The sequence below is a fragment of the Microplitis demolitor genome, chromosome 3 (genome assembly GCF_026212275.2).
Source record: "Microplitis demolitor isolate Queensland-Clemson2020A chromosome 3, iyMicDemo2.1a, whole genome shotgun sequence".
NCBI classification, from domain to species: Eukaryota; Metazoa; Arthropoda; class Insecta; order Hymenoptera; family Braconidae; genus Microplitis; species Microplitis demolitor.
Window position 1 is genome coordinate 8,180,461 of NC_068547.1, and position 11,190 is coordinate 8,191,650.

Here is an 11,190-nt window from a genome sequence, read left to right on the forward strand (position 1 = left end):
AAAAGTTGACCTTGTTTGTACAGCTTTATACCTTTTCACCATAAATATTTTAAAAAGATATCATATTATACAGATGATTTATACTCATACACAAGCACAAGATGTAATCTCAATAATTTCTCTCTTTAAGCCTCTTCGTGTTCTGGAAATAAAAATTACACATAATTGTTATTAATATAAATTTTTTTATGTGTCATTTACTGCAAAAATCAGGAGTAAGGATTTAAATTTCACTCCAAAGGGAATAGAATAATTAGAATATCATTTACTCCGAAAATTTTTTTCACTGCACATTGTTAAAAAAAAAAAGAATTATTTACCTATATTCGTGTACTTTAAATCGTACGGGTGTACATTTATATTGTTTCGAATATAAACCTGCTAAACATCTTGTAGGATTTTTTTTATCTCGTAACAAACAAGTTTTTTCCGTTCGATTTCCTGGACATGATCCATCACAGTGTCCTACATTTATATGCTACAATATAAATTTAAATAAATATCATATTCATAAAAGTTAATTTTTATTTATATAACATGAATATATAAAATATATGATAACTATACCCTAACGATTGGTTTAACATCACTCGTATTGGAGCCTCGTTTAATTTCAAGTTGACTGTAGTCGAGAACACTTTCAATCCGGTCCATTCGATGGCAATTATTAGCACACCCACACTCACTGATCACTTGATAGACTTCATCCCCTTACAATTCACATCATAAATAAAATAATTATTTGAAATTAATCAATAAATTAAAATTCTAATCATCACTAACCATTTGGTCCTTTTATACTTATTGTACTATTTTTGAGAGGCCGACAACCTAATGCTGGTTAAACATTTAACAGACATAAGTATAAATGTAAATAAATAAACATAAAAAAATAATATCCTTCAATGAAAATACAACCTTTTGAACACGTTCCCAAACAAAGGCCAACATCCATAGCCACTTGATAAGGTGTCCCTGCATGTACCAGTTGTTCAAAAGATATTCGTCGGCATCGTGATTCATGCCAGCAGTCACAGCTATCTATGACTTCAACAATTTTAACCCCTTGAAGTGTTGAAATCCTCTCCATTCGTGAAGATCTTGCATGACATTGTGAACGGGGTGAACATCTCTAATAAATTTAAATATAAATGTTCTGTTTATGACTTTGTTTTTTTTTTTTTTTTTTTTTTTTTAAATAATTGTCATTGAACTTTAACGGAAATTATCTGATATTTCCGGCAGAGTTTTTCTTAGATACAACATCTCTAAGTACAAACTACAGACTGCACATTAATGCACTACGGTCTAATCTAGGAAAGTGCGCTTTAATTTTTTAATAATATTCGTTTGTTTAAGAGAAAAATTCGGCTAAAATTTCCGATTTCTGAGTTAGTGTAGAAAAAGATTATACCGCTCACCCACGTGGTGAAGTGAAAAAAAAAACTGTTGACCTTGTGGGTCAAACCCAAAACTTTCCGCAAAAAAAAAATTTTTAAACGAATCGACTGAAAAGACTTTTTGAAACTTAGCTTTGAATTAATTTAAGACAAATTGATCGAGTAGTTAACGAGTTATGCAAGAAAACCCTACAGAAATTTTTTTTATTTTTCAAATAATTTGGAATCTATTAGGCTAATCTCTTCCTTGAACCTCAGAACATCGACATCTGATGAAAACTCAATTTTTGAAAATCGGACCGAAATTAATAACTTCCTTTTTTTATAAATTTTTAATTTTCTTAGCGGAAAATTACAAAATTGACAAATCGATATTTGCAAAATTTTAATTATTTAAAAAGTTGTGATTTTAATTTTTAAAATTTATGACTAATCTCGTCTTATCAATAATTTCGATCAATTCCTTTGAACTGCAAAGAAAATTTTCAACCGGCAAAAACAAAAGTTCAAATTTCGATAATTATAGTATTAATATAAATAAATAATACCTGTACAGCCGGTTTGCTAACATCCCCAGGGTCATCCGAAGCATGACGAGGACAAACTCTCCTACATTGTCCTGAGTCAATAGATATTACTTCACCTGATACACCTAAAAATATTAAAATACTAATGAGCTAATAATTATTAATAAAAGTAGGCCATTACTGTGTGTGTCGATACAGAAGGGCAACATGTTTTAAAATAAACCGGACGACCAATTTTACAACGACAAGTTGTAAAGCTACGTCGCACGCTTCAATTGAGTAATTTGATATTGATAGTTAAGCTGTTAGCTTCATACATCCGGTTTTAATGAATCTATATGAACTTCAGTGTAACTTCGACACATTATACTACGCATCAAGACTGGGCCATATTAACCGAACTTTAGAATTTTATATTTCTTTTAATTTAATAATCAAATTATATTGCAGAAATTTTTATAGCTCCCGCAAAAGACTCAATTTTTCAGATTTTCATCGTTCGAGCGACGTAATAATTTAAGACGTACTTAGAAAATTTAAATTCGAAAATTTCGCTAGTAGGTCCACCTTAATGTCGTCTCTTTTTTTTTAATTTTGAAACAAATTTAATCATTTTATTGTAAAAAATAATCAAATTTTTGGTAATTCAAATACTTGCCGTAACCAACGTCAACTTTTTTTTCATGTCTTGCACAGCAATGGAAAGAACGCGTTGGTTTATCTGCGAATTCTCGGTCCAAATCACTTGCACTTTCTATTTTACTTTCGGCTATAACTAAAAGTAAATAAAAAAAAAATATAATATTTAAAAAAATAATAATTCACATAGAATTGTAAAAGAGATATTTAAATTAAAATAATTAATAATTCATTGCTCAATGCCAATAACTTGGAAGAATTATGACTCACTACTAACCAGATTGAAGATAAATAATGTACACAATCAACAAACCGGTATTAAATAAACAATATCCTGTTGTATTCGTCATAATTTAATCGATGAGTCGATTTAAATATTTAATTGATCGATAATAACAAAAAACATTAAAAATATTGTAGGATGAATACAAGTGTCCTTCACATACTGCGATCTCCAATTAGACTATCGCCGGCTGCCACTCATCACAAATTGAAAGCCTTTTTTTTAAATTCCCGCCATTGATTCAAACATCTCATTGGCTAACGCTTGAGAGCACATTAGCTAGGGCGCCAGAAACTCCACTTTCAAATATGAAATTTATACCCAATGACGAGCAGTTTAAGTCTAGATTATTCAGAGAAATCAATATGCGTTTATAAATCAAATGAATGGAAAAAGAGTAAAACACACCATTGATGTTCGTACAAAGTTATGCCACAAATGAGGGCTAAAAATATTATTGTATACGAAACATCTTACGTTTGAAAATAAATTTATGAGTATAGATGGATACACTTGCTATTGCTGACAGAGTTGTAAGCAAACTACGTTTTATTGACTTCACTCTGTAACACGATTTTCCTTCATAACAGAGAGCAATTTTCCCTGATAGCCACACTGTAAATAATCCAAGAGCATGAAATTATTAAACGAAATATATTAGTATTTTATTTCAAAATGAAAAAGGCTTCATTGAAGAATAAAATTTTCAAACGAATAATTTTTTTTCTCTATCCGAGAATTTAAATTTTTTGGTTGAACAATTTATTTCTTGAATTAAAACAATTAAAACTTTGAAACAAGAATCACATTTTGAAGAAAAAATTTTTCTTGAATCAAGATAGATTTTCTGTCAGTGTACACCTATACATTTAATAGAATTAACATATGGAATGAAACTGTCACCTCCAATAATATTTTGCGCAAATTTACAAGATAGTAAAAATTACACTATTTTAATAGTGTTTTAAATTTACAATACGAATTTAATAACTTTAACTCATGTTTTTAAGCAAAGTTTCCTATATTTTTTTTCCGTGTACATTGATTTTTTCGATTGGGCGGCTCTTTTTAATAAAAAGATTTTTTCACGGTTCAATTTACTTATTTTTTATTATTGTGTAATAATATTTATTTATGCATGTATTTGATACAATTTATTTATTTTTATTTTCCGAGACCAGAGTTAACTCAATTGACATCAACGTGTACTTTTTTATCTTCCTGAATCTTCTCCGCCACTGCATTTGTAGCCATCACAGCACTTGCAGCAAAAAACTGCAAATTTAAAAAAATTCGGAAGGTTATTGTTTTCACCCCGATTTTCAAAAATCGAGTTTACAACAGATGTCGACGTTTTGACGTCCGAATGTCTGTATGTGTCTCGAAAAAAAAAATTTGTTCTTCCTGTTTCTCTTGAAATTTCTCAAGAAAACTATAGATCAATCGATTCCAAATTCTAATTAGCTCTAGAATTCAATAAACTGCATCGACTGCCGCAAGAACTATCTTAATCGGTTCATTTGGTTCGAGAGATATCGTTGGAGAAAGAAATATAAAAATAAAAAAGCATGCGCCGCTTACGGTAAAAATGCCGCAAATTGCGATTACTTGCCGTATGTTACGGTAATTAATCTACTATATTTTTTTTTCTCGAACGAAGAATAATATTTCCAAATTTGAAACAAAAGATTTATATTTTCATAACAAACTTAAATGAAATTTATTTTTTAAAAAAACAGATGTTGAAAATCGTTTTTAAAAATTAAAATCGATCGATCGAATCCTTTACAATCGATTAAAAAGTATCGACAATCGAAACAAAATCATCCATTGCTCGATTAATCGAATTCGATGCTAGAACACATGGCAATGTTATTGTTATTGAAGCCTACGCTGCCCACGTGTTGGTTTCATTTGAATATATTTTAAAGTTTGACAGACAGGTATGTTAAAAATTTTTATTTTCTAATATTTTTAAATTTTTTAAAAATTAATGTTTTTTTGCAACAGTCAATCTGATTATGTGTCGAATAAAATAATGTTGTAATAATATTTATAGTTTAGTCTACGATTCGAATTTTTAGGTTATACTTACAAATTTAATATTTAAATATTTTTTTACATTTACATGAATGAAACTTCAATTATTTATTAAAATTACAGGTGTTATAAATTGTAAAAATGTCGAAATCAAGAAGGAGTTTATCCACACCTTGGGTTTCATGTTCCAAATGTCAATCAACGGTTTCACAGAAAGACGCGGGTTTCCATGAATCCGAATGTCCTCCGTCTAATGATAACTGGGCTCATAGTTATATACAAAATTATATTCTATACAGTACTATCGGTACTTATTGTTCAAAAGGTACAAATATTTACATTTTATTGTATTTAAATCATGGTAATTGTTTACAATCACAGCTCCACCTATTTTTGGACATAAAAAATCGAAAAATTATGCGACTATCAAGTTTTTTTTTTTTAAATATTCTACTTTTCGGCGCATTTACGAATATGATTTCATTGATTCGTGAAAATTTTATTTTCTATTGGTAAATCCAATTTATAAAGTGCAAAAATACATATTTTTGATGTTTTTGTTGAAAATTTTATAAAAAAAAAGTTTTTTCAGTTATCATTCATTTTTTACCCTATTTATAATTTTAATTTATAATTAATCCATAATTACTGAATTTTTTTCTGTGTACTTGTTTAAATTCATATTTTAAAAATCAATTCATATTTTAAAAGATGATTTAATTTTTCAATGATAAAATTTTTCTGTAACATGAAAGCAAATTAAAGATCAGTCTTAGTTTTTTTTTCTTTTATTTTTTCAAGATTTTTAATTCTTGTGAGACTTCAACAAACTTCAATTTTTATAATTTTTATAGGTAATTTAAAAAGTGCGTATAACATAAATGTCAAATTATAAAAAAAAAAAACGATTTTTTTGCACTCTGATGTTTATTATAAAAAACATATATTTTTAGAAGAATTTCATGTCATGTTTTTTGAATAATATCAAGTACAAAAAAAATGAAATTCTTTTCCTATTGACATTGAAATTTTCTATTTAAAAACAAGAAAACAATTGTTGGCTATTTTTATTAACACAGTTTGTTAATTTTTTTATTATCATTAATAATTAAAAAAATGTTATTTCAGAGCTTCCAAAAAATCTTACAGAACGAGATTTACATGATCTGGTTTTTATGTCTCACTCTGCATTAGAATTATGTCAGATTGCAATTGGTGACCAAGTAATTTTAACTTTCAAAATTGATGAAATAGTTAAGACTGCCTGGCCCACTGATGACAAAAGTTTAACTAGTGTATGTTTGACACAAAAAGGTAAATATAATAATCCATAAACAATAAATATACATCTTCTGAAATCGGTATTATACTCAAGCTTCGCGATCGTAGGAGGGGATTATTACTGAGGCACTAAATCTATACAATAGTTTATGTAATGAATGCATAGAGAAAAATGCCGTTAGATGTCTTAAGTCAGTGTCATGTAGTCAGAATTAGAAAAATAATTTACTTGATTATTATTCAAAAATATTTCTACTTTATAGAATTGAATAGTTTGTTAAATAGCATCCGCTGGACAAAATTTATCTCAGTAAAAAAAACGTCAACTTTGGTGTCATGTCGTATCAATTAATGGAGATATAATAAGGTCATAAAATTCAGCTAATGTTACATTGCTACATACGTGCGTTGATTAATTTAATGAGTATATGCAGTCTAGGGATTTTGGTTCCGTAAAATGTAGAAATTCTTGAATGTACCATCTTTTTTTTATTTAAGATCTACGGTCGTCAAGTGATAAAGCCAATAGATTCATTACTGTCTTGAATCATCGAGTATAGACATGCTCTGTCCATTTCATGATTAAACATGTATGACACTTTTGATCAATCAGAGAGTATCTTAATATAAAATTTTATGCGGGTGACTTTAGCCAGTTAGCGACGTCTTCTTCGGCATGAGTTACATAAGAACTATTCAATATTCTTTGATAATTTATTACTGTTATTAATTGTTTATGATAATTTTACAGCAATGACAATATCTCAAGTGAGTGGTCCAGTAAAAGTAAAAAGATTACACCAACCGTTGCTCGCTAAAGAAATAGCAGTCGAATATATAAAGGAGCAATCAAAACCTAAACTAACACCTGCAATGAAAGTGATGCTGAGAAAATTTAATGAAAGAAAAGTTTTTTGTGTTGGGAATCGTATCCACATTCCATATTACGGTAAAAATTTACTATTTAAAATAGTCAACATAACTCAAGATCGCGATGAAAAGTCAGAATTAAATGACTTCAGCAGCGATCTCGCTAATAAATTAGACAATATGAGTATAGAAGAGTCTAAATCAAAATTTTTCTTATCTTTATTTGATACAAAATGGACACTAGTGAATGACAGTGATAATAATCTAACAGTAAAAGAAAAAAGTAAAATAACATCTGCTGACATCGGGGGTTATGACAAATTTTTAGATGAATTGCGTAAAATCTTTAATGTCGTATTGCGAAAGGCAGTTTTAAAAGGCGTTAGACGAAATAAGGGAATTTTACTGTGTGGTGCAGCCGGTGTCGGTAAATCAACGATAGCCAATGCCATATTGTCCGAATATGACGTCAATATATTCTTATTAAACGCTAGTGATATAAACAGCAAATATTCAAATGAGGGAAGCCGAAAATTAGTGGATTTATTCACCGAAGCAAAAGCTAAACCTCCAAGTGTGATATTTCTTGAAGACATTGATACCTTGTGTCCTAAAAAAGGTTCGTCTGAAGCAGACAAATTGCTGGAAACTTTGATACAAGAAATTGATGATTTGCAAGAGTCAGACCTGAGTACTTTGTTGCTGACGACTACTTCGAAACTTGATTCTGTCGACAGTTCATTGAGGCGCGCTGGTAGACTTGGCCGTGAAATGAAAATTCCTACACCTACTCCATACATGCGCTGTGAGATATTAAAAAAACTATTGTCGAAAATTCCCAACACTTTGACTGATGATGAGTTGAATGAAATAGGATTTGTAACTCATGGTTTTGTTGCTGCTGATTTGCGTGAGCTCTGTTCCGAAGCTGAGATCCCCGCTATCGAGCGGCATCAAGTTTCTGATATTGACTCAGATGTAACTATGAGCGCTAGTGATTTACATGTCGCGTTGACGTCAGTCAAACCATCGGCGATGAAAGAAATTTTTATTGAAGTGCCGAATGTCAAATGGTCTGACATCGGTGGTCAAGAATCATTGAAACAGAGCTTACGAGAAGCTGTTGAGTGGCCTCTGAAGCATCCGGAAGCATTTTCACAATTAGGAATCAAGCCTCCGAAAGGTCTTTTGATGTATGGTCCACCGGGTTGTTCGAAGACGATGATCGCTAAAGCTTTGGCGACTGAGAGCAAACTCAATTTTATCAACGTCAAGGTTATTTTTTTTTTAATGTAAAATTATTCATCAATATTACCGTGTAAAAAAAAAGTTGCAAAAATATTGGGAAGATCTTTCGTGAAAGAAATTTTGAAAATTGTAAACTAGAATCTCTGGCCGGTTTAAGAATTTTTTCGATAATTTTCTTAATTTTTTTCGCGTGTTTTACCAAAGTTTACTTTGAATTTTTCATTTATTCATAAAAAGTTTAGAAAAATGAACGATTGAGAAAGTACAAAAAAAAAATGATTTTAAATCCTAAGAAATTTTTTAACATCAAGTTTTTCGAAGCTTTCTAAATTTTTCAAAAATAATTCCAAATTACTTTTTGTCCTAGTTTTTTTCAAAAAAATGAAAAATATTTCATGATGAAATTTGAAAACACGTTCCAAAAATTTTCAGTTAAAGTTAGAAAATTTTTACAAAAACTACTAAATTTCTAGTATTTTTTTGTATCGCAAATATTTTATTACAATTAAAAGAAAAAAACTTTTTCTATTGAAAATTTAAGTTTTAAAAAATAAAAAGTGTAATATTTTTTGCCAGTATGAATACTTTAGAAAAGTTGCCAGAAAATTTTTTTGTAATACTTAAAAGTATTTTATATTATTTAAAAATTATGCACTATATTGAGATTTTTTGAATTCAAAATTTAAAGGATAAAAAAAATTTTTTTTAGGGTCCAGAATTATTTTCAAAGTGGGTCGGCGAATCCGAGAAAGCAGTACGGGAAGTATTTCGTAGAGCAAGAGAAGTTGCGCCATCAATTGTGTTTATTGATGAAATCGATGCTATCGGTGGTGAAAGATCCAGTGACAACGCCAGCAGCAATGTACAGGAACGTGTCTTAACAACATTATTAACGGAACTTGATGGTGTTACTGAATTAGAAAATGTTACACTTCTCGCTGCTACTAACAGACTTGATCGTATAGATAAGGTAATAATCGATCTTAATTATAACCATACATATCTACTTGTCAACATTTTCCTTTGCTTCAATCAATACTTAATTAATGTTTTTTTAATTAATTTTATAGGCACTCTTAAGACCAGGAAGATTTGATGAAATTATAAAAGTGCCATTGCCAGATAGTCAAACTCGTGAAGAAATATTTAAAATCAAATTTAGAAAAATGCCTATAGATGAAAGTGTCCTGATTAACTATCTCGTAGAAAAAACTGAGGGTTATTCTGGTGCAGAAATTCAAGCAGTATGTAATCAAGCTGCAAGGAGTGCGTTACGAGAAAATTTAGATGCTAAAACAATAACAAAAGACCATTTTGAACAAGGATTAAAAGTAGTTAAACCACGTACTACTGCAAAACTTCTTAAGCTGTACGATGATTTTGATAACTAAAATTTTGAAAATCCAAACGTTCATGCCTCGAACGCTCATGGTGCAATAAAATAAATTATTAATTTTCTAACTTCATCAGTCATTTATGACTTTATCACAGATTTCCAGTAAAGATACCGCAATATTTCCCGCGAATGCCATATATGTAGTACTCCTATATGGTCAGTTGGTATAGGAAGCGTGACACAACATTACGGTACAGACAATATTTGTTCTCTCTCTTTCGTAATACTTCGACCGCTCTGCGCATGCTTGAAGATTTTCTAAAATAACGGTAGTGAAGACATAAACACAGAACAATTTTTTCGGTTATAAATTTCCTCAACGTTTTATTTACTATTAAAATTAAAAAGAAAATTAAATTTTTCGAATTTTATACGTGAAATAATTAAGTGACATTTGTGTTATTAAGAATATATATATTAAAAAATGGTCCACTCGTGTTATTTATGTGACAGAAAAGCGTCTAAAGCTGATAATATTCCATTGCATAAGTAAGTATAAGCAATTATGATTTGTTTTTAAAGTCAATAATTATTGTTTTATATTAAAAATGTCGTTTAAATTTTAATAAATTCAGATTTCCAAAAAATGCGGAGTTACGCACTAAGTGGTCAAATGCTTGTGGACTAACGGAAAACGATGATCTAAACAGAGTTTATATATGTTCTAGACATTTTAGAACTGATGATATTTGTGAATCAAATGTTTCATAATCAATAAAAAATTAAGGAGCTGTGTTATCTTTGTGTTAATTTAGAAATAAAAGTTGCATTTATCATTATTTATTTTGGTCTTTATTTCTTCACTTATAAAAATCATTTTGTAACTTACAAATGAACTTATAGTTCTAAGAAAATTGAATAAAATTTACTTGATGAAAATATTCAAATAACTAATTAAAGTTAAAACAAACAAAAAGAAAAAAAAATTATCAATATCACTTATTAAAATATTCATATTTTAATAAGTGTGAATCTAGCAGTCATTAATGAATCTTTATCATGTAAAAAATACTTAATAAATTATAAAATACACATTTATATACATGAAAGATCAATATTTTTATTATTGTTAAATTTCAATTTTTTTATTATTTAATTGTCTATTTAATTTACAAAATATTTTTAGTATCTGTAATACTCTCACTATTTATATTTTATTCAAATCGCGGTACTTTCCTTCATGCGCACAAACGATGCGCAGAACACGCTTAGTCACTCGGAGGATAAAAAGCACGAGATTTGTCTGTCTCCTTTCGTCGGAATAGCTTCCACTTATGGAGACTGACCATATAGGAGTATTACATATATGCATATATGACGTTAACTGACGATCACTATACATTTAAGTATATTCACAATCCGTAGGATCATTATAATAAATATCTAGTGTTTCATTCATATCGTGAAAATCAAATAACAATTTAGTACTAATCACGATACAACTGTCGCTCTCCGTTGGTGAGCAACAAACGCAATATTTTTTTTCCGTGTATATGCATATTTTAC

The 11,190-nt window shown here is 29.2% G+C and overlaps 2 protein-coding genes across 3 annotated transcripts; one reads left to right on the plus strand and one right to left on the minus strand.

The window, feature by feature from the left end:
* Positions 1-44: 44 nt before the first annotated feature.
* Positions 45-2,992, minus strand: LOC103569680 (uncharacterized). 2 transcript variants are annotated; one of them, XM_008547088.2, is made up of 8 exons: positions 2,880-2,992; positions 2,586-2,702; positions 1,949-2,052; positions 919-1,132; positions 784-837; positions 568-710; positions 321-478; positions 45-142 (listed from the first exon to the last, which is right to left on the minus strand). In XM_008547088.2, the coding sequence occupies exons 1-8, from the start codon at positions 2,914-2,916 to the stop codon at positions 85-87; spliced, it is 885 nt and encodes a 294-aa protein (XP_008545310.1). In that variant the 5' UTR covers positions 2,917-2,992; the 3' UTR covers positions 45-84. The 2 variants fall into 2 exon arrangements, with proteins under 2 accessions (XP_008545310.1, XP_008545309.1); XM_008547087.2 differs by having other exon boundaries at positions 2,844-2,992.
* Positions 2,993-4,716: 1,724 nt separating this feature from the next.
* LOC103569679 (ribosome biogenesis protein SPATA5) lies at positions 4,717-10,465 on the plus strand. The gene is made up of 7 exons (XM_014440613.1): positions 4,717-4,792; positions 5,013-5,214; positions 6,018-6,203; positions 6,922-8,315; positions 8,998-9,258; positions 9,359-10,173; positions 10,260-10,465. The coding sequence occupies exons 2-6, from the start codon at positions 5,031-5,033 to the stop codon at positions 9,677-9,679; spliced, it is 2,346 nt and encodes a 781-aa protein (XP_014296099.1). The 5' UTR covers positions 4,717-4,792; positions 5,013-5,030; the 3' UTR covers positions 9,680-10,173; positions 10,260-10,465.
* The last annotated feature ends 725 nt before the right edge of the window (positions 10,466-11,190 follow it).